The 24,468-nt window shown below is 36.8% G+C and overlaps 1 protein-coding gene across 1 annotated transcript; it reads left to right on the top strand.

Moving 5' to 3' along the window:
* Positions 1–9,624: 9,624 nt before the first annotated feature.
* Positions 9,625–23,552, top strand: LOC108326294 (delta(14)-sterol reductase). The gene is made up of 13 exons (XM_017559703.2): positions 9,625–9,898; positions 9,999–10,116; positions 10,218–10,288; positions 10,430–10,486; positions 11,462–11,553; positions 12,011–12,058; positions 13,569–13,689; positions 13,778–13,824; positions 14,762–14,843; positions 22,188–22,264; positions 22,419–22,538; positions 23,069–23,143; positions 23,252–23,552. The coding sequence occupies exons 1-13, from the start codon at positions 9,839–9,841 to the stop codon at positions 23,403–23,405; spliced, it is 1,122 nt and encodes a 373-aa protein (XP_017415192.1). The 5' UTR covers positions 9,625–9,838; the 3' UTR covers positions 23,406–23,552.
* The last annotated feature ends 916 nt before the right edge of the window (positions 23,553–24,468 follow it).

The following is a 24,468-nucleotide window of genomic DNA, read 5'->3' as shown; positions in this document are numbered from 1 at the left end:
TAGATTTTGTGATAATGGAGATGGGGGAAGATTTGGAGATCCCTATTATTCTTGGAAGGCCGTTTATGAAAACGGCCAAAGTAATCATTAATGTGGATGATGGAACTATAGCACTTAAATACCAAGAAGAGGAGGTGATTTTCAATGTGTTCAATGCTGAGCAGCCAATCGAGGTGAAGAAGACTATTCTCAGGACTTCAAGGGGAGGTACACCAAAGACCAATGCTAAAGCTGCCAAGCCAGGTAAGAAAGGTAAAAAGTGTTTTTTGTCACAGGTTAAGAAGAAAAAGACAACAAAGGAGCAGGTGTTCATCTAGACTCAATGGAGGAACATGAAGGACTGAGACCAGGGATACTAGTGAGATTCAACAAAAAGCTTTGGGTTGCGAAAGAACTGATGGACTAATAGAGATTGAATCTCCAATTTCAAGGAGAACTAAAAAGGTGAACATGAAGCTGCTGAATATCAATTGGTGTGGAGAAGGAAAAGATGACACCAAAATCAAAGATGTGACATAAGCTTTATTGGGTCAAGCTAGTGACATTAAAGAAGTGCTTGTTGGGAGGCAACCTAGTGTTCCTACAAACTTTTTATTTTTTTTTTTATTTTTTCTGTTTTTGTTTGTGTGTGATTCTAGTGTGCCTAATCTGTAATAGCTGAATGTTTGAGGGGTGAGGAGAGATTAATTGATTGATCTGAGAATTATTGTGAGGACTAGGGAAAAGAAACTGAAAAATTTTAGGTTGAATTTGAGAACCCAGGGCTGGGCAAAACCCAAATCAGTTTAAATTAAGAGGGAGGATAGTACCGCCCGACGCTCGGGAGCCCCACTTAGGCCGCCCGGGCAACGGCTCTGCAGATGTTTTTTTTAGCCCGAAGCTTGAGCGGGCTTGGCCCGTTGTCACTCTTTTTAACCCCAAGGGTTTTGCCCAAGCCTCCATTCTCTGATTTCCCTTAAACCTAGCCTCTCAAAACACCTCTCCCAAGTGCTCTCTGCACTTTCCCCCTTTCTATTTCACCAAAACCCTAAGATTTCACCATTTTGCACCATCCAAGAATCCAAGTTTGGGGTTTTGAAGTGGTGGCAGTTAGGAGCACACTTTTCCTTCCATTGTTTGAGCATTTTATTTGATTCTTTGCTTCCATTCAAGTAAGTCATAAGCCTTAAGCTTTCAATTGATGAATTTTTGATGAAGATGCATGTTCTTGAAAAGGGTTTGATGAATAATGATGAAATTGAGTGATTTTGTTTTACCATTGTCTGGACCGATTAAAGTGTGCTAATTTTGGTTGGGATTGAGTAGAAACTGTTTTGGAAAGTGAAAATTGAAGGAAACCCACGCCTGGTAGCAACGCTCGCCGCCCGGGCGGCGAACGTCTGTAACAGCACGATTTTTTTTTGTTTTTTGGCTGTGGTCCTATGCAGATGGCACTATTGGTTCCGTAATTGTCTTGGGAACAGTGGTACTGGGTTGATATATTTTTGGAACTAATGTTTGATGTTTTCTGGCTTTGTTTTTGAATCTCTGTGCGTAGGAATGACATCCTCATTTGGCAGGAAAATGAAGACTACAGGAGACAAAAGAAAGGAAAAGAGCAGTACTACTCCCTCCAGTTCAGGACGACTGCCCATGAGAGATACTTCCCTTCAGTGGACGCCAAGAAGCTGCTCATGGAACGTAGGGTGGGACTGATCCCTAATTTGTCTCCCCAATTTGGAAGGGAGGTCAACAATAGAGGCTGGGGGAACCTGGCTACCTACCCTGCTCTTGCTAGCAGCCCTATTGTGAAAGAGTTCTATGTGTGCTTGGAGGGAACTTTGAGAGGAGCAGATCTGATGTACCCATCCACATTAAGAGGGCATCATTGGTACCATTGGAAAAATATTGGATGACCTTCTCCAGGTCAACATCCAGCCTTGCTTCCATATGTCTGATATCACCACTTAGAGGGTTATTCTCTTGTATTGTATTTTGAGTGGCAGGAAGGTCAACTTAGTGGCAGTTATTGTTGAGGAGATCAAGAGTTGTGCACGTACTGTGAGTAGCATGACCCCTCTGGGACACCCCTCTCTGATCACACATTTGTGTGAGATTATGGGTGTTGATGTGTCAACGCTGCCGCTAGAGCGTCCAAGGAAGGAGTTGGATGAGGCCTATTTCACCTACTACTGCAATACAGAGGAGCAGGGTCCAGCTATGCCACCACACCAGGCTCCCAGGGTGCACAGAAGGGCACCACCACCAACATAGGGACTTGCTCATGAAGCCGCCTCATTTTAGATGCGGGACATGTACATGTCCCTAATGGAGGCCAGGATGGAAGCTCTCTATAGAAGCCAAATGGCGGCTGTCGAGATGATTAGCGGATTATATGATCCACCTGAGATTCGACACTGCATGTCTATGGACGAGTTCAGGGCTCGTATGGCATGGCCAGAGGGCTCGGCTCATGCAGATGGTGGAGATGCAGCTGATGAGGATGAAGACTCTAATGACTAGATAGTATTTAGCGTCTACTGATGGACGCTTCTTTGTTTAGACAAGATTTCTCTTCCTTTCCCTTGCTTTTATTTTATTATTTTTATTTTGTTTATTGTTAAACTCTTTTTATATTCCTGTTTTTATTGTTTTTCTGTAGTATAGGAATGATGTACTTTGCTCTATTTTATTGCAGTGGTTTAGTTCTTCTAATGTTGTGTTTTGATGAGTGTTACTTTTTTATGCTTATATTTTGGATTGAGGTTGACATAATGCATGATGTGAAAATACACAGGTGGGTGCTTCTAACATATGAAACAGGTGCTTGAGGTAAAACTTGATTGAGATACTGAGCAGGATGTTTTTCTGAATTCTGGAACTTGAGAGTTTACCTGTGTGAGTTTTGGGCTTCAGAGTTGTTGTAAATAATTGCTATTACTTTGGAAGCATAAAAGATTTTGCTCAAATTTTCTGTGATTGAACTACTTGCTTGCAGGTTTCATATGATCAAGGCCATCTCTTGATTTCCCTTATTCTTTTAGCCTTTTCCACTAAAAAGAAAACCAATTGATCTACCTTTTGAACCTTGAGCCTTATGCATGTTTTGAAAACCCTGTTTTAAATTCTTTACCTTGAGTTGAGTTGAGAATATTTGTGAGGTATTGATAAAGGTTCAAGTTTGGGGTTGCTAGTAAAATAAGCAGTGAGCACAAAGGAAAATAAAAAGAGAAATCAAAAGAAAAGAAAAAAATAAAAAGAAAGAAAAGAAAGCTCACTACAAGGGAAAGAAGTTGGGAAAGATCTTCTTGAAAAGAGAACCTGTGTGTAATTGTTAATTTCATAAATATGTCTCTTAACTAAAAAATTTTGCATTCCTGAAAAACCATGTTCTTCTTAGCCCAGCCAAATTACAAGCCAAGAAAAGCCCTTGTGATGAAAACCTGCTTGTGAGTATGTTTGATTATGGTTAAATGAAAGGATAAATTAATTTGTGTGACATTGTGATAGCAGAGTGAAAGAAACACCAACACCTCACTATACACCTATGAGTTGAGTGATACACTTTTGAGTGCTTGAGTGATACACTTTTGAGTGCTTGAGTGAAACACTTTATTTGGTGAGGAGTAGTTCTCTGAATTTCTGATTGCATCTCTGCTTGGTTGATTTATCATTCATAAGGATAACATTTGTTGAATTGTTTGAGCATCACTTTTAGTTATTTGAGAGAAAGCATCTGTGCATCTTGACTGATATTCTTATGATGAGCTGATTGAAGTAATGATTTGTCTTGGGAAAAAGATTGTGAAAAATTGTTGAACCAATGTGATAATTGTTAAGAGCTGAGTTACATTCTGTTTTCCTTGAGGAAAAGCAAAGTTCTAAGTTTGGGGTTGTGATAACGCTTTAAAATACCGTCATCTGTGATGTAATTTTGATATTAAATGCACCTTTTTTGACTTAGAAACTTGCTTGGACTCATGCTTTTTCATTAAGTTGTGTGAATAAAAAGTTGAGGTTGAATTTGATGATTTTATGACTAATTCCCTTTGTTTTCATAGAAAATGAGTTAATACAGGAAGCAAAGATGAAGTGCTAAGGAGATAGAGCTCAGGAAGGCCTAGAAAAGCACCAAAAGGGGGAACCGCACGAAGCTTGGGCGCCCTGCAGGAAACTTTAGCGCAAAAAAATTGACGTCTGCCGCCCGGGCGCCCTCTTAGGCCACCCGAGCGTTGGCCTCTGAAGCCCGGGTGTCTAATTGAAGACTCAAGCCCTAATGAAATCTACGTCCACCGCCCGGGCTCCCTAAATGGGGTGCCCGAGCGTCGTGCATCGCAGATCCGACCCAATTTTTGCTCTGTTTCGACTCTTTTGGACCGGGCCCTGTTTCTACTCTTTTCAAACTTTATTTAAAGGACCCAGGCGGTCTAGGTTTTGTAACTCTAGCTGAAGCAACACAACAACACACTCTTGTACCCTCTGAAGGCAGATCTAGAGGTGAGAGCTTCCTCGTCTACTTTTAAGGTTTTACTATCTCATGCTTTTCCATTGTTCCTCTAGTTTCTCCATGTCTATGAGGAACTAAACTCTATTTGTTGTTGGGGAATGATGTAACCTTGTGAACTCTCATGTATTTGAATTGATTCTTAATTTATATGCTTTATTCATTAATTGTTAGGGAATTCATTTGTTTCAATGCTTGCTCTATTTAACTCATTTAGCAGCATGATTTATGAATTGCATGAGTGCCTGGAGGTTCCTTACAATTCAGGTTCTTGTTGAATTATCCCAAGGGTAATATTTCTCAGGGATGAGGGTATGAGTACTTGGTCGTCTTAAGCTCTTGATCTTCAGACTTAATTTTCTAGGAACGCTAGGAATTGCACGAACTAGGAATTAAAGCAGGCTTATTGCGCCGAGGGATCGGGCTCTAAGTAATTTACTGAATGACGTTAACATTAATGCATAAACAGGAATTCTTATATACATGAGAGGGAACTTGGTGAAATCTAACCCCAACAACATATTCATCTCATATTAAACAACATCCGTCCATCTTTGTGTTATTCTACTATTTATCAATTTGCATTCATATTGAATTCTATGTCTTTGCATTTGAAACCAACAATCTCGTTTTATTTAAGTCTTAATTAATTGAGTTATCACACAATTGTTTAGTGTCGAGAGTCTTCAAGGATACGATACTTGGTCTTACCATTTTATATTACTTGTGTGATTCGGTACACTTACCGATCCATCAACAAGTTTTTGGTTTCATTTCTGGAGATAAAAAATATTGTCAACACAACACCTCACTATACACCTTTGAGTTGAGTGATACACTTTTGAGTGTTTGAGTGAAACACTTTCTTTAGTGAGGAGTAGTTATTTGAATTTCTGATTACATCTTTGCTTGGTTGATTAATTATTCTTAAGGATAGCATCTGTTGAATTATATGAGCATCACATTGATTTTGATTGGATTAAGGCATCTGCACATCTTGATTGACATCCTTATGCTAAGTTGATAAAAGTGATTTCTTGTCCTAGAAGAAAAAGGTTTTGAAAAATGTTTAATCACTGTAGTAATTGTTTTGAAAAGCTGAGTTACATTTTGTTTTGCTTGAGGACAAGCAAAGTTCTAAGTTTGGGGTTGTGATAACAGTTAAAAATACTGTTATTTGTGATGTAATTTTGATACTAAATGCACCCTTTTCTGCTTAGAAACTTGCTTGAAATCATGATTTTCAGTTAAGTTGTGTGAATAAGAGAGTTGAGGTTGAACTTAATGATTTTATGACTAAATTCCCTTGTTTTAGTAGGTTAATGAAGTGATTTGGAAGAGGAGTCAAAGTATGAAGGAGTCAGAATGCAGAAAAGTCAATCATGTTTTTAAATTAATTAAAGTAAGTTATTAATTAACTTGTTGACATTCTTCCCAATAACCAAAGTAGATTCTCAAATAAAATCAAGAACTTTTTAGATTATTCATAATAAATTTAATAAAAGTATATTCTCGATTAAATTCTAGTATGTCTAATCATGTTTATTATTTTTCTTCCTTATCAAATAGAAAGCTAATTAATTAAACTACATTATTGATTAATTCTTCTTAAAGTTTTTATCTTTAATCAAAGTATATTCTCAATTATTGACAAAAGCTCATTTAATCACATGAAAACTCTTAACTTTAATCAAAGTATATTCTCAATTAAAATTAAAAATTATTAGACTCATATATTCACCATGCATATATATTAAGATTGATTTTGGATTCTAGTTGATCATTTCCAAAAGTGATGGATCATAAGACATTACATCATCTAATTGGATATGATTTGGTGAATGGTAAGACGAGTGAAAGTAGAGAAATATGGGGTGTAAGAATAGGTTTTATGTCACCCATATAAAAAAAGAGTGTATAAGTAGAGACTAAAAGTACATTTAGGTCCTCCATAATTTACTAATTTTGGCCTTATTTTATAACTTGAAAAAAATTAATTTCACACCATCAAAATTTAACTCAGTTACATCAACAAACATTATAATATTCAAAAATAATTTATACAAATAAAAATATTTTGGTTTAATCTCATCAGAAGTCCCTATTTTTTTCTGAAATCTTAAATAGGTCCCTTTTCTTTTTGGTGTATCAATTGGGTCCCTATTATTGTAAATTTGATTCAATTAGGGATCTGCCGTCAAATTCACTAAACGGCCGTTTAATATTTGGTGACGTAGCATCCTCAGTTGAATGAATAATGACATGTGGCATTAAAATTGAATTATTTTAAAAAAAAATTATGGAAAGAGGTGATATCAGATTGTAGGAAGGGCAAAGCTGGAAAAATAAAAAATTTTAAAGGCTGCCTTTTTAATTGATATGCAACTGAAACGAAAAAAAAAATTGGGGATTCTTTATGATTAGGGTTCTTAGATGGTGGGGTTCTTCTTCTATCTATAAAGCAAAGGGAGAAGAAATTACAGATTGTTCATCGTTCCAGAACCGTAATCTTCAAACCTCTCATCGAAATGCGTTTTTTTTCTTCTGGGTTTTCAATTTTCTTCTCTGGGTTTTAGGAATTATGCGTTTATGCTTGAAGGGTTGGCAATCGAAGGGCGAATCGATTTCCACGTTATCCGCCATGAGGGAGCGCCAAAACTGAACCCTGAACCTTCACTCCCCAGGTTTGATTTTTGTTCACTTTAATAATTCCGCAACAAAACGAGAAATTGAACGGTGAGGAGAACGCAGAGACAATACGCGCCGGTAAAAACCCTAATGGAATTTTCAGAAAGCCCCAAATTTTTAGAAAGCCAAGCCCGAAGAACTGAAACGGATCGTTCGGGAAGGCCACGTTGAGGTCTCCAAATTTTCCATCATGCTAATTTGTTGAAAGGCCCTTTGTTGTCTCAGTGATTGGTCAATGATTTTAAGCCTCGGTGTTTCGCCCCTTGTTGTTCCTGGTGCAACGGGGTCTTTCTCTCCCATAGCTTTTCTGGTGGTTTGAATTTGTTCCATGATTCCATCTTTCAAGCACCTAAAATGGCGACAACTCACACTTTATTGTGATGACGACGATGACATATTTTATATAGATATGAACACCGTGTAAGAAGGTTTTGATGAAGACGGTGATTGTGATTTTCTGGAGAAAATTTCATGACTCATTTCAGATATAAATATCGAAGGTTATGTTGAAGACACCACTGGAGGAGTTTCTGGGCAACACGAAAATGGTTCATGTACATCTTTTGAAACATCCATAATTTATGGATGCTGATAGATTTTTACATGTTGCAACTTCACCTGATTCTACTATTGGTCAAGGTTCTCGTGGTTTCAGTGATTTCATTGATTACCATTGACTACCATGGATTTTCAACTTATCATCTACCCCATTTTCAGAGATGGATAAAGACAGACAACCCTTAAAATTTTTAATCTTTCCAGCTTTGCCCTTCCTACAATCTGATATCACCTCTTTCCATAATTTTTTTTTAAAAATAATTCAATTTTAATGCCACATGTCATTATTCATTCAAGTGAGGATGCTACGTCACCAAATATTAAACGGCCGTTTAGTGAATTTGACGGCAGATCCCTAATTGAATCAAATTTACAATAATAGGAACCCAATTGATACGCCAAAAAGAAAAGGGACCTATTTAAGATTTCAGAAAAAAATAGGGACTTCTGATGAGATTAAACCAAATATTTTTTAAAACATTTCTATTTCACAAGTTCAATTATTACAGATACTATTTAAATCAATCTTTTAAACATAAAAATTTAATTAAAATTTAAAATTTAATTTTAAATAGGATATAAATCATCACCACTCACCATCCAATATAACTCCATCTCATATCTCACACTTAAATAATGCAAATTTCACAATTTAAGTTTCAGATTCAACTTAACCAAAATTATTAAATACATTAGTAGCAGTTATCATATAATTATTATTCAATTTATTTTATTAACTAAATATTTATTTTATGAGATATTAAATTACTTAAGTATTCAATAATGTTTTTCTAAAATGTTTTGAAAATTCAAGAAAAATATTTTTTTTCAAATTACAAATCTTAGTAAAAGAATTAAAAATTGATAATCCAATTGAGCAGCTAAACTAATCCAACTAAGAATAGGTTAAATTGAATGTAATTTAATAAAAAATTGCAAAAAAAACTCCACTCGATTTAACTATATACTCCGTGTAGATGTTATATGTATTGATTTACACACACACTATAAATTATGAAAAAATAATTTATAGACACCTACAATATTGATTAAGACTTAAAATACACCTATTAAAAGACAAACCATAGATTCATAAAATATATAATATGATAAAAAAATATAAAAAAAATAAATGCATTATATATATATATATATATATATATATATATATAATAAAAGAATACGTATATCATTATGTCTCATTTTTCTTCTCTCTTTTCTTGATACTTCCATAAAAAAACAAAACTTTCTCTCTGATTCTCTTTTTTTCATTTTTTTAACGTTCCTCATCCAAACTAATAGTTTTTTTTCCTAAAAAAAAAAATAAAATCCTCAACCAAACTTAACCGTAACAATTGTATAACTAATCGAGTCTAATTCAAGGAAGATATCTCATATATTTATCATAATGGGACTAAAATGGTGCTTGGTTAAACATGATTACTTATTGAAGTGATCTTATATTAGCACCACTTATCATAATTTATAATTTTTTTAAAGTTTACATTAGATTAATAATTTCAATGCTAAATTATTCTATATTAATAAAAAAAAACAGACAAACAGTATATAAATAATGTATTTTAGAGAAGTGTCCTACTAAACATAAACAAATAATTGCACTTATCACAGGACAATGAAAAAGATTTTTCATACTGAATTTTCACGTTATCATATTATATGAAAAACTCATGATTATCTCTCTCTTTATAAGTATACACAAATTTTAATATCATTTCACCTATTTAGTTTTTAAGAAAAAGAAGGATAAACCCAAGATTTCCACTACATCAGAAAATTGAACAAGAATCCATGTCATAGAACATTCCATTTGATGCACCTGTCATACAACACTCTAATCCGCTTGAAAAATCTATATGAAGAGTTTTGTTACCAAAAATATAAAAAAATTGCAGTAGATTAAAGAAGCCACGGAAAAACGAAATTTTAATTTTAAACAGAAAATGGCTGGACTCAGGACTAGAGTGTAGATCGCAATGTTCTATCACGTTTCATCTGCGGCTGAGAGTGTTTAAAGTAGCAACACAGCCCAGTCTAAAACCTCGAACTTCTATTGAAAAGTCTCAATTTTGAGCTCACTTGGAAGTGATGGAGTCGAACGTGGATCTGAGTTTTCTCCTACACGCTCTCATGCCATCTTGGAACTCCGTTAGTCCTTAATACTCAACCCCAATCTCTTCGATTTCACCGATTATACGAAAATAATGATCAATTTACAATCTTTTGCCCCTTTTATAAACTGGGTCAGGTTCCTTTGCTTACGGGGTTCTTCACTTACTTGGCCATTGCTGGATCCATTCTCCCTGGAAAAATTGTTCCTGGGGTTGCTCTACCTGATGCAACTCGTCTTCACTATCGCTGCAATGGTCAGTTATAATATGTGCATGTTAACGACAATGTGGTTGTTTTTTATATATAAATGTGAAAAAGTGTGTTTGGGTTTTTAACTATGTTTACATTTTCTCAGGTCTGCTCTCGCTTCTTCTGTTGGTTGCGCTTCTTGGGATCGGTGCCAATATGGGTTTTGTGTCTCCCACTGTATGTGTTTCCTGAATTTTTCTGTTTTGTCTAGTTTTATTGGAGTGAACTCATGAAATGGAAGATGGATTAGATTGTTCACCTTTTTTCTTGAAGATTGAGGTTAAGATGTTTAATGTGCTTTTGTGGTAATTCTTGCAGGCCATATCAGACAGAGGACTTGAGTTGCTGTCCACAACGTTTCTCTTTAGTTTTCTTGTATGTAAGCTTATAATTGATATTTGCAGTGTCAAATTTTGGCATCTGATCATTTGTTGGACTAAACTTACATGCTCTATAAGTGTTTTTGGTATTAATCAGAATTGAAATTTCGTATCAGTAATGTATGTTGATTTTTAATGTGAACTTTTATTACTTGTATTATCGGGTTGAAACTCTAATTTTGATTAGATTACACCCAAAAGCACCTGTAAAACTGAACTTGCTTGTAGTTTTGTGTCATTCATTACTTGTCATCTTTGTCTATTTAAATACTTTAAGTGACATGTATTCCTGCATTAATGTCTCTTCTCGAGATTAGCAATTTGTTCACAACTTACGCCTGATTTGAATGTTACGTTTTGATGCTAAACTAGTATAGGTTGAACATTAATTTGTTTGTTTTTCGTATTTAAGGTTTTCTACTTTTCTTCAATAGGTTACGTGCACCGATCTTGTTGTGGAGGTCATTGCTTCACCAATAATGGGTCTCATTTGTAAATACCAATTTGGTATAAATAAATTAGTTTTCAATTCCATCCTACAGATATACTAAATGAAAATATGAACATATCCCATTTTATAATCAATCAACAATATAGTCTTATCCTATTGGGTGGAGTTGGCCACTTACTCCATTATTAGTAAAAACGGTTAGAGTGTGGTCTTTTCAAATGGTTTGTCTGAAATTTTCTTTGACATTCCTTCACCTGTTTAATTGAACTATTCCATTTGATCCATTTTTAAACTTAATTGATGAAAAGAAATTATATGCCCAATATTTGGACATAATACCTTCTTCCTCCAGTTAGTGTTCAATCTCTTCTACCTACATTTTGGTTATCCCCTTACAATTTTGACATATGATGGTTTATTTCAATCATCATTTATGATGTTCTTACTATTCAGCATGGCATGATAATTTTATATCCTTTTGGTTGTCAGTTTTGTTGATCTTTTGCGAATAAATGGCAGGTGACTCTGGTATTGTATTTTTCTGGTTGCGAGTCACAAAGTAAAGGTTCATCTCTAAAACCTCATATCAGTGGGAACCTGATACATGATTGGTATGTTCTAAATTGAGATTACTTTAACTAATGGCTATTTTAATTGAGAAGTGGGGCCATCATTTTGATGTTGGAAGCATCATATATTACTTTTCATCTCCTTAAACAACAGGGAGTTGGCAGAAGAAATATGTACATGCTGTAGGTTACTCTATGACCCGTATTCTCTTCTATTGTATTTCCCTGACTCTCGGCACTGCTGCAAAATTTGTGGCTTCAAGAGATTATATTAAGTGGTAGAAAACATACTTAATTTAAGGCTTATTTAATATGTAAGTAGCTGTGTGTTCGCATTTAGAGGCAAAATGCTGTCTGTTTGCATTTTCTATGTTCTATATTTCTGTGTATGGTAATTACTGGCATGCAATTAGTAGCATGGTCAACTTTGCTCCCCAGAAGGAATTACTTTTCTATGGTTAATCTTGATGATATTTGCTTCCTTTTTTTTTTTAAATAGGTGGTTTGGAATACAACTAAATCCTCAATTCATGGGTATTGACGTCAAGTATGTGATTTTCCCAAATTTCTTGCTTGATCTCATTTCACTTGACTGTTTTCAATTTAGGCCATGTTAAAAATATATTTTTATTCCCCATCTCTGCCATTGAAAGATGTATTTTCTTTTTCTCATTTAACTTGACTGGTTCAAATGTGATTTATGATCTTACTATGAATGATACATCTTGCCCCAACCTACCAATGAAATTTGTATCTCATCTGGAATTCCATCATGATTATTCTGAATACCTAACGGTGGCTTTTATATGATCTGTAGATTGTTCTATTCTTTTCCTTGTGAAACTTGACTCAGTTTTCCCTGCAATGTTTATTAACAACCTACATGTCTCATGTTTTGACATCCTATTTTTTAATACTGGCCAAATAGACTAGGTCTTAAAAAAAGTAGAAAGCATAAATGTGTTTTAAAGAATAAAAATTGGAATTGTTATACTGGGCACTATACTAGTAATCATATAATAGAGCAATCATGGTTAAGAGATGTTTGTACTGTGTTGTAATTTTAACTTACAAAATTGATTACTAGTATAGAATGACAAATAGTTTTCAAATCGATCTTAAGACATGAATAATAATTCTTTATGTTACTTGCGCCCTCCTGCACCCTACTCTCATGGCCAGATTTTAATTTTTTTATCTTTCAATGTTTGCTCTATATTTCATCATTTGGCTAAATTTATGATAGTATCACTGTCTTTATTTTCTTAGGTTGCATATTTTTTAGATTTTTTTTTTCACTTTATTTGTACAACTTAAGATTAAAAACAGAGAAATATATTTTGGAGGGCTTGAGAGATCTCTCTCATAATCTTCTATTTATAATAAAAATGTTAAAAATCAGAGTTTACGAATAAACGAAATAAACGAAAATATGAAGTGTGAAAAGTGGAATGGTGAAAATTCACTATTATGATAAATCAGAAAACTCATAAGGTTCCAGGACCCTCTGCCACGAGCCAAGCTCCTGAGAAGAATCGTAATAATTCTTCTCCTCCCACTCCACCGAAAACAAAACGTGTCCCCCCTCACATCCTACACCTCAGAATATATAACAACCCATACTCTTTTTCTCTCTCTTCTAACTAACACATTTCACTCACAAAGCCACGTCATCCTTTTCTCTCCTCTTATAAACTCTGCCCCACCAATTTTTATTATTTCCTCCTCCTTGGATCAAGGGTTCATTGATTTCCCTAACACCTGGGTACGTATCAAAAAACCTGATACAAAAGTACATGAAAGATTAAGGGACTGCATTAGGTACATAATCAGGTACAACTATACGTAGAGCTAATAAATTGACTGGTACACTACACCCTACTTAGTCTTAATAATGATACATAGATGTAATTTTTCTAACAGTACATAGATTTCTCATGCATGTCAAATGATTTTTGCAAACAAGATTACATTATCAGCATATTTAACGAGGTGTGAATGATGACTGAAATCAATCTGGCATTTTGTGATGGATTTAATGGATTATCAAATTGCAGATTTTTCTTTGTTAGAGCTGGAATGATGGGGTGGCTACTTATCAATTTATCTATTCTTATGAAGAGCATTCAAGATGGTACTTTGAGCCAGTCAATGATTCTCTACCAGCTATTCTGTGCAGTAATCTCAAAAACTTGAATGTCTCTTTTAAAATTAAAATGTATTATATTGTGTGCTTGACATGTGAATTTCTGCATTTATGTTCCAGCTATACATCCTGGACTATTTTGTACATGAAGAATACATGACATCCACGTGAGTTACATATGTTACACTAGAAGACTTGCGTTCTATAAATTTCATCATGCATTACTTGTCATGCTATGTTTTAAGATGATGATACTCATTCACTTTGTTGTAAATTAAAATTCTTAAATCAATGAGAAACTTTCATACGATGAATTTTTAATAAAATCTACCTTTGCATCGATCCATAATTTCTTATAAAATTTCACATTAGTTTGAAATTGTTTTCTTATGCAATTTAAATGTGTTAAAACTAACTTATAATATATTTTTCAAATGAACAAGAACATCAATAAGTTGGCCATCGAAAGCAGGCTTGAAAATGGTAGGTTTTCGTGCTCTTTTCTTTTTTTAATATTTTTGGAAGGGGTGTGGTGACATTGGAAGTGCAAGCACCTGGATGGAGAAGTATACATGGCCTAGTGGATGGTCAAACTCAAACCATCACCATCACACCTCTAAGCCCTAAATACATTTACAATATTTTTAGAGGAGAGGGAAGGGGGTGGGGCGTCTGTGACACTAATGCTAATTTATTTAGCTGTAAAATGTCTCAGTACTTTTGCTATGATCAAGTTTGTAGCCACAATGCATGAATCACTTTATCTGTCTGCATCAAGGGAAGAAATAATAATCTTGCTACTATGGGTACTAGTACTACTACCCATTGTAGAATTTCTGAGATAATAAATTGACATAACTGAATTATATGCCATAGCTGCATTAGGTGGATGAGTAGATGTATTATCTGCTGTTCGTATTGGATAAAGCCCAGTTTTGGGTGAAACATGATTTTTAAAATTCCCTTCAAAGCATTTGATTGTAAAAGCCATAATTTTTCATCTAAAAATTGACAAAGATTTAACCGAACAACATTTCTCCTGAATTTTCCAGTGAACTATGATCATTCCCCTTTCTAACCTTATCATTGTTTTGTCTTTTGCAGCTGGGACATAATTGCAGAGAGATTGGGCTTCATGTTGGTGTTTGGAGATTTAGTGTGGATACCTTTCACTTTCAGCATACAGGTATTTGTCATACTTGTGGGTTTGGATGAGAAATAGAAAAATTTGAACTTCCAGTTTGTTTGTGTAAGCAGAGGAGATGTTACCTTTTTAAATCAGAGTCATACCTACAGTTGTAAACTGAACTTTTCTATATATGAACTTAGTTTCACCTCCCAAAGGTGTTTGAGGAGCTCTTTTGTTGACATTGAATACTCCATTCTGTTTGTCATCTTGATTGTGGATTAACTTGAAAGTCATTTTGGTAGATGGTCAATTACTACTTAGGTGAATTAGGTTTGTATTAGGCTAAATCTAAAGGACAGAAAATTCTTACTAATGTTATTCTTGTCCTTTATTACCAGTTGAGGATCCTATAAGGACTGAAACCCAACGGTTGGAGGATCTGCAACATACACAAGTATGATCCATAAAACACAAACAAGAACAATATTTAAAATAGAAAAAACCTAATTGATCAAATTTTCCAATCAAATGGACTTCTGATCTTTTGCTTGGGCATGGATGGAGGTTCCATAGTGTCCGTGTTTGACAATTGTGTTGGTCTTTTCATCTATTATCTGATTTTTTTTTCTTTGTTTATTGTATTTATGTGTGATATAACTCATTTTCTACTCTGGCCACTTTCTCAAGTTCTAACCTTTTGTGAATAAATCTTTTGGTATAAATTATATAGGACGAAGCTTGCCAATTCATGTAATCATTTTTTGTGGACACGTAAAAGAATTTAGTGAGAGGGAGTCCACGATTATTACTTGATTTGATTTCCAGAGCACACTTTTGTCTTGTCAATTTGAACTATGACATATGTTCTATTTGGGTGAATTGTGACAGTCGATGTACAAGTAATTTATTATGTACAAGTAGTAATGAATCATGATCACATCATCTATTTAGAACTTGGTATAGTAGTTTTATTAGCTGTGGTACACTCTGTATTTTAAATTGTTTCCTTAATAGGAATATTTGCTTAGGTAATTGTGAGGATTTTGGTACGTTGATTTGATCTTAGTCTTCTGACTTATTATGATTCTGAATACTAGGTCAATTATTCAAAATATGGTATCCATGATATGCCACCTGGATATTTGCACATGTATGTAAAGTGCAGTGCTTTCAAATGCTTTAAATCATGTTTCTTTTCTTTCCTCTATTTCTGTACAAAAGTAAGCACGAGAGCATCAATCATATACAGTTAATTCTGTTAGGATATTTATCCTATTTTATCATCATTATATTGTGTTAAGGGTTACCTATTTATCATGATTATATTGTGTCTAGGATTACCTTATTTATCATGATTATATTGTGTCTAGGATTACTCTATTTATCATGATTATATTGTGTCTAGGGTTACCCTATTTATCATGTCCTTTTGTATCAATTTATTCTTATAAATAGAAGATTGTGAGAGAGATCAATTAAGTCCTCTAGAATTATTTTACAGTTTAATTTTCAAGTTGGTATCAGAGCGGGTCGATCCCGCTCTGGTTTCTGTCTCGTAATATCTGTCCGACGCCACAGTCCGTCGTCGTCCGCCACTGTCCGCCGCTGCCCGTCACCGGCCACCGTCCGCCGCCGGCCACCGGCCACCGTTCGCCGCCGGCCACCGTCGCCGTCGCCGTTGCCGGCCACCGTCCGCCGTCGTCGGCCACCGTCGTCCATCGCTGTCACAGTTCCGTTTGTCTAAACCCTTAGGGAGCAACCTCCTGGGTTTGTTGCTCAGGGGGAGTCTGGAATGGTATGCAAATTGCATCGATCTCTATATGGCCTCAAGCAATCCCCACGTGCTTGGTTTGAAAAGTTTAGCTCCATTGTTCAAAAATTTGGGCAAAAACGCAGTGAAGCAGACCATTCAGTTTTTTACTGTCATTCTTCTCTCAGGAAATGTGTTTACTTAATAGTATATGTTGATGATATTGTCATTACAGGAAATGATGTTGTTGGAATATCTCAACTAAAAGAGTACTTGTGTAGACATTTTCAAACCAAGGATCTTGGAAGTCTGAAATACTTCTTAGGCATTGAAGTAGCGCAATCAAAAGATGGAGTTGTAATCTCCCAGAGGAAGTATGCTCTTGATATATTACAAGAAATAGGCATGATTGATTGTAGACTGGTAGACAGTCCCATGGACCCAAACCAAAAATTAAGGACAGAAGAAGGTGAATTATTCTCCGATCCAGAGAGGTATAGGAGGCTGGTTGGAAAACTGATTTATCTCACTATTACAAGGCCAGATTTATCCTTTGCAGTTGGAGTGGTTAGTCAGTTCATGCAGGCTCCATGTGTTGACCATTGGAATGCTCTCATTCGCATTCTAAGGTATGTAAAGAAGGCTCCCGGGCAAGGATTGTTATATGAAGATAAAGGAAGCATTCAGGTCTCTGGGTATTGTGATGCAGATTGGGCAGGTTCACCTATTGATAGACGGTCTACTACAGGATATTGTGTTTTTCTAGGAGGAAATATTATTTCATGGAAAAGTAAGAAACAAAATGTAGTAGCTAGATCAACTACGGAAGCCGAGTATAGGGCAATGGCATCACTAACATGTGAACTTATATGGGTGAAACAATTCCTTCAAGAGGTTAAATTTTGTGACATCCATACTATGAAGATGATAGGTTTCTGATAAAGAAACCTTATCTTTCACCCAACTAACACACGCAAACAGAGAAAAAGTTCTACATAACCTCTGATTTTATTGATCTCCAAGAAAGAATACAAGAATGAAGCAATAAGGGAGCCTAATCTCCCCCCAACAAGACTAAACAGTCTGTTCATACACTTGAATCGCCAAAAGTCCCTCTCCTCTCCCCATCTCAACAATTTATACAAAGGTATATTCCCGCTCTTCCTAACTGTTAACATAGTTAGGCAACTAACTCCCTCTAACTGTTAACTAACAGTTGACTAACCTCTCCTCCTCCTTACATACACTCTCAACTTCCTATCATTACCCTCCCCTCCATTTTCAACCTTGTCCTCAAGGTTGAACTCCGAAAATTGGTCCTTGATTGTTGCTAAATCTTCCCACCTAGTACGGTCTCCAGTGTTGGATGGCTAACACCAAAGCCATTAACTCCTTCTCGTAGATCGATTTACTTAAGGTGTTCTCCGACAAGGCCTTACTGTAGAAGGCGATGGGTCTCCTGTTTTGGGTCAGCACGGCACCTACTCCTCCTCATGAGGCATCACACTCAATATGGAACTCCTGGTTGAAATCGGGTAACTCCAACACGGGTCCCGACGTGATAGCTGCCTTTAATTCATCCATAGCTTGCTTCGCCTGCTCATTCCACGTGAATCTTCCCTTTTTGAGTAACTCTGTCAATGGTTTTGCTATTTTTCCATAGCCCGCTACGAACCTCCGATAGTAACCAGTGAGCCCCAGGAACCCTCTCAACGCTTTTAATTTTTTGGGTTCTTCCCATTCAACCACCGCTCTAATTTTATCACTGTCCATTTCCACCCCTTGTTCGGAAATTTGATGGCCCAAGTAACGTATCTTCCTTCTTCCAAAGTCACACTTTTTCCGGTTGGCCGCCCACCCATTTCGTTCCAGCAGCTGCATCACCATACCCAGCTGCTTTAAATGATCCACCCAGTTTGGACTATAGACGAGAATATCGTCGAAAAACACCAGCACCCATTTCCTAAGATACGGTTGTAACAGCTGGTTCACTGTACTCTGAAAAGTGGCCGGTGCATTCGTAAGTCCGAACAGCATCACGAGAAACTCGAAGTGTCCCAGGTGGGTGCGAAAGGCTGTCTTGGCTACGTCCTCTTCCTCCATCCTGATCTGGTGGTACCCCGATTTCAAATCGATCTTTGAGAAGTACCTGGCCCCTCTTAATTCGTCCAGCAGCTCCTCTACCGGAATAGGGAATTTGTTCGATACAGTGGCCTTGTTTAGGGCTCTGTAATCTACACAAAAGCGCCAACTTCCATCCTTCTTCTTCACGAGGATGACCGGGCTGGAAAACGGACTCGTGTTGTGGCGTATGATCCCGGCCTTCAACATATCATCCACCTGTTTTTCAATCTCACCTTTCAGAATGTGGGGATAGCGGTATGGCCTCACATTTATAGGGTCTACACCCACTTTCAACTTTATTCGGTGCTGTATGTGACGTGTTGGAGGCAGCCCGTGCACATCTTGGAATAAGCGATAGTGGGTTTGCAGCAGCTTTTCCAGTTCAACCTGCTACTGGCCTGTCACATCTGTTCCCCACTCACCGTCTTCAGCTGTCTCTATTGCACTTAGACCCCACACTAATGCTCCTGACTCAGCGTTATCTCCCAGCTTCCACAAAGATCTCGCTTTCACCAGTTGGCGCGATAGGGCTGGATCACCCTTGATCGTGATCTTTTTATCCCCCACATTATATTCCATTGTCATGCTACCCCAATTCGTCCGAACTTCGCCCAATTTAGCCAACCATGCAACCCCCAGAATAACGTCGACGCCCCCCAACTCAAAAACATGGAACTCTTCCTCCAAATCCACCTCCTCCAGTCGGATAATCACCCCTTCACATCGTCCTTGGGTAATCCGTCGACACCCGTCGCCCAAACTCACTGGGTATGGTACAGTATCGATCACCGGCAAGCCCAGCTGCTATGTGGTCCTCTTACTTATATAGTTGTGGCTTGCTCCGCTGTCTATGAGCACCACCACCTTCCGTTCACCAATTTTCCCCGTCAACTTCAAGGTTCCCGGGTTGGTCCAGCCTTCTGCCGAACATGCGGACAACTCCATCACTTTCTGCTCCTGGTCGCCGTTTACCTCGCCCTCTTCCCCTTCGTCTTCGTCCTCTGCCAGCAATAACACCCGTAGGCTCCTCTCGGCGCATCGATGGCTTGGTGCAAATGGGCCGCCACATCGGAAGCAACACCCCTCCTCCTTTCTCTTAAGAAACTCGGGGTAGGGTAAATTTCGAACCATTCGGCCTCGACCTTCACCCCCAATCGCAGTGCTCCCCCTCGCTACAGTGTTAGCCGCCGCTCCCTCTCTTCTCGCGGGTCCTCCACCCTCTGTTCTTCCAAACGGGTTCGTCGGTTGTTTAGTCGATTCCGATCGCGTCACGATACCCATTGATCGCGCACCGAGTGGGTTCATCTTGAATCCACTAGCCTGGCTTCCCTGTGCTTTCATCATCGCATCTTCTACGTCGCGTGCAATCCTCATCGCCTCCATCAACTCCGATGGGTTCTGGATCCGCACCTGACCCTTCACGTCCTCACGTAAACCGGCTAAGAAGTAGCCCATCACCTGTTCCTCTGGAATCCCCGTTGTCTGCCCCATCAAGACTTCAAACTGACGCACGAATTCCTCGACTGTTCCTTCCTGACGCAGAGTAGCCAGTCGCTCGAATACGGTCCCCCTGAATCCACCACCGAAGCGATTAATCATGGCTTCTTTCAACCCGTTCCATGTTCGGTTTCTCGCTTTCTCTTTCCAGAAAGTGAATCAGTACGCCGCGCTGCCCTCCATGCTTACGTAGGCGACCTCCACCTTTTCTTCATCGTTCGTCACCCTTTGTATATCGAAAAACCTTTCTGCCCGATTGAGCCAACTGAGTGGCTCGTCTACGTCAAAGGTGGGTAACTCAACCCTCTTCCTCCAAGGCTTTTGTGCTTCACTTCTTTCGCCGCTTCCACCGCCTCCGGTCTCCTCATTCCCTCTGTGTCGGTTATCATTCACGGAGCTATCCTCCAAACTGCTCTCCGCGTGATTTCCCTGTGTTTCCAGAATTTTCATAATTTGTTGTAAATCGCGACGTACCGCCGTCGACTCCGCCTTCATTCCCTCCACCGTTATCTCAATCGCTTCTAATCTTGTCTCCGTCGTCGTCTCCATCTCTTCACCGCAGCGTCCACAAAATTTGGATCTGGCAAGTCGGACCAAATTGATAGGTTTTTGATAAAGAAACCTTATCTTTCACCCAACTAACACACGCAAACAGAGCAAAAGTTCTACATAACCTCTGATTTTATTGATCTCCAAGAAAGAATACAAGAATGAAGCAATAAGGGAGCCTAATCTCCCCCCAGCAAGACTAAACAGTCTGTTCATACACTTGAATCGCCAAAAGTCCCTCTCCTCTCCCCATCTCAACAATTTATACAAAGGTATATTCCCGCTCTTCCTAACTGTTAACACAGTTAGGCAACTAACTCCCTCTAACTGTTAACTAACCGTTGACTAACCTCTCCTCCTCCTTACATACACTCTCAACTTCCTATCAGAAGATGTATTGCGATAATCAAGCTGCTCTTCACATTGCATCAAATCCAGTGTTTCACGAGAGGACTAAACATATAGAAATTGATTGTCATTTTGTTCGTGAAAAGTTTTTGACTAAAGAAATATGTACTGAGTTTATTGGGTCAAACGATCAACTCGCAGATGTATTGACCAAGTCATTAAGGGGTCCTCGGATTGAGTTTATTTGTTCCAAGCTTGGTACATACAATTTGTATGCTCCAGTTTGAGGGGGAGTGTTAGGATATTTATCCTATTTTATCATCATTATATTGTGTTAAGAGTTACCCTATTTATCATGATTATATTGTGTCTAGGATTACCCTATTTATCATGATTATATTGTGTCTAGGGTTACCCTATTTATCATGTACTTTTGTATCAATTTATTCTTATAAATAGAAGATTGTGAGAGGGATCAATTAAGTCCTCTAAAATTATTTTACAGTTTAATTCTCAAGTAATTCAGTAACCAAATACTAGGTGTATTACTCATCGGTGACAAAATCAGGTGAACAAGATAACCTACTGAACTAAAAGAAAATTAGTTGGAAAATAATGCCAAAAGGCCTAGAAAATGGGCCTATGGAGAATTTGAATTTGTATTCCTATTAGAATAATGCTTTTTTTTCAGCAGCCCCTGACTTATATTTTCTTTAATGTGTGCATAATTACCATTACAATTGATAAATATGAAATGTGTGTTATTTATGTCTTCCTTTTAGTTTGCTTTGGTTTCTGTCTGACATTTTAGATTTCTATAAATGAGGAGACTTTCCAAATCATTTTCCAAGAGACTCTCTCTCTCTTGTTCATGCATGTTTTTCATATTTAAATAAGACAAATTTCTCATGCTGAATCCATATTGATTATTTTCTTTTGTGCGTGTGAGCTATGGTCAAGACTTGATAGTGACCAACAAAGGTATGTACGTGCTTTAGATGCACGCTTCAAACATAGTTCACTTGTGTTGGAAATGAAACTTGCTACTGATTTAGTTAGCTCCATATTTAACTTGTGTCCATCTCTTCTGCATTAAAATATTGCATGTATTGACAATCTGCAATTGCTATTAGGGGTGGTGGCTATTGAAGAACAATGTGGAGTTAACAACGGCTGCCATGGTAGCTAATTGCTTTGTCTTCTTGATCGGGTAACTTGTAATATGTAAAAGTGAATTCTGTAATGCATACACTCCTGAAGTGACATAAAAGAAAATTTTATGAAGACTGAAACTGATCTAATAAACTCGCACATTTTTATCAGTAAACCTTATAAACTGTAATTTGTGTAATATAACTGTGCAGATATATGGTATTTCGAGGGGCAAACAAGCAAAAACATGTGTTCAAAAAGAATCCAAAGGCTCCTATTTGGGGTAAGCCTCCAAAAGTTGTTGGAGGCAAGCTACTAGCGTCTGGTTATTGGTAAGATTTCATTTATGTTGAAATTACAGGGTTTTAGATATAGGGGAAAGGAGAATATAAAGTAACACTCTGAAACTGATATTCAGTATGATGTTTTACAATGTGATACAATAGATAAACACTGGCCTCGTTCATTCAAACACCAGTAACGAGACTCTTAATTCTAATGAAATAAGGAAACATATCATGAAATATAAAGAAACATGGAAATTTAAGAAACAGGAAAACTGATCCTAAATTTTGTTCGATATCTCTTTTTCTTGTTCTCTAACTAATTCTGATGTTAAGAGGCAAAAAGAAAAGATGATTGTCTTGTCATATGTTTATGGGATTCATATGCATGTCTGGCTTATTTTTTGAACCCTTCATCTAGCTCAAAATTTGTGACACTTATTGCAAGAATTTATATTTGGTGCTGTCTGTGATCATTTGTCATCCTAGAGCTGGCTATTGCAAAGTTCATATCCTTATTCTTTTTCTTATTGAAGTCATCAATCTTTCTTATATTTATTCTTATTATTATGTTGAAGGGGTGTTGCTAGGCACTGTAATTACCTAGGAGATTTGCTACTTGCTCTCTCTTTTAGCTTACCTTGTGGGATAAGGTGATCTCCTTAACTAGTTGCTTTATTATGTTGACGTAAATCATGGATATTTGTTATTTTTCTAAAAGAAGTTAATGTCAAACAGTTGTATTTAACTCATTTTTGCAGTTCCCCAATTCCATACTTCTATCCAGTTTATCTTCTTATTCTGTTGATCTGGAGAGAGAGAAGGGATGAAACTCGCTGTGCAGATAAGTATAAAGAGATATGGACAGAGTATCGTAAACTTGTTCCATGGAGAATATTGCCTTATGTTTATTAGGAATATAATAATGGCTTCATCTTGCCAATGCTACTAAGCATTTTGATGTAAATTGGTTCTTGGGGTTCCTAATCTTGGATCTTTTTCCTGTTTGTGTATGGATTATCATGCTCATGGCTTTCTTTTTGATGGCCATCTCTTTTGATATTTCTCTTTTTGTTTTGAAATGAGAATGGCATGGTGCAAGATCCTTGGCTTATCTTACCATTACCATTAATGTTTGGAATGACATTCCTATTGGAATCAAGTTGAAGTCTCATTCCAAAGTAGTTGTTTTCTTAAAAAAAAAAATTAAAGAACTGTTGGATTCATGATAAGAAACAAGATGTATTGACTAGGAGGAAAGACCTTGATTAAACTGGTCTGATATTGTTCATGAAAAGACAATTTGCTTAAAAAAGAAACAAAATCCTTGTTTTTGCAGGTTCTACAGAGGGACGCACCAGAAGTGCTGAAATTCAACTACCAGCTCTCAATGCTCCAAATCCCTTTTCAATTTTCCGATTACAATGAACATTGAAAATGGTAATTATAAAACTAAGACCACAACTAAGAGCATGAAGTTAACATGTGAATACACAAAAAAATTCATAACATTTTCGTTGTTACTCTCGTCCTGAACAAAAGTTGAATATGCTTTTGTAAATTTCACGTAAGTTCACAAAAGTTGAACATTTTCGTTGTTACCCTCGTCCCTCAAATGTTTTCTTCACATGACTAATGTATGCTCCATATGTATTAAATTTCATTTGGAGGGACCAATTTATTTAAATAACATTGTCTTCTTTCCTTGACCTGCAAGGAATAACAAAAGCCTTTAGAATTTTAAAGTTAGCAATGATACCTTGTTCAAAAAGATTTACAACACTGAATATTATATTCTAAATATGTCGATAATGTATTCGAAGCACCTCGGCTTGTTTTTGCTATTCCAAATCCCTAGTACTTGTGTTACAATGAATAACATCATGGCCGGTTAGGTTCTTGGTGTTAAGAAATTTAAATATTATCTTAGAATAAATAATCACAATAGAGATATATATGAATTTTCACATTAAGGAAA

Source organism: Vigna angularis, chromosome 3 (assembly GCF_016808095.1).
Source record: "Vigna angularis cultivar LongXiaoDou No.4 chromosome 3, ASM1680809v1, whole genome shotgun sequence".
Classification (NCBI taxonomy): domain Eukaryota; kingdom Viridiplantae; phylum Streptophyta; class Magnoliopsida; order Fabales; family Fabaceae; genus Vigna; species Vigna angularis.
Note: the sequence above shows the minus strand (reverse complement) of the source record. Positions and strands in the feature narration are given on the sequence as shown.

Coding starts and splice junctions, on each gene's coding strand:
- LOC108326294 (XM_017559703.2), top strand. CDS start 9,839: ATGGAGTCGAACGTGGATCTGAGTTTTCTCCTACACGCTCTCATGCCA. Junction 11,554..12,010: donor GGGAACCTGATACATGATTG/GTATGTTCTAAA, acceptor TTTTTTAAATAG/GTGGTTTGGAATACAACTAA. Junction 13,690..13,777: donor TCTACCAGCTATTCTGTGCA/GTAATCTCAAAA, acceptor TTTATGTTCCAG/CTATACATCCTGGACTATTT.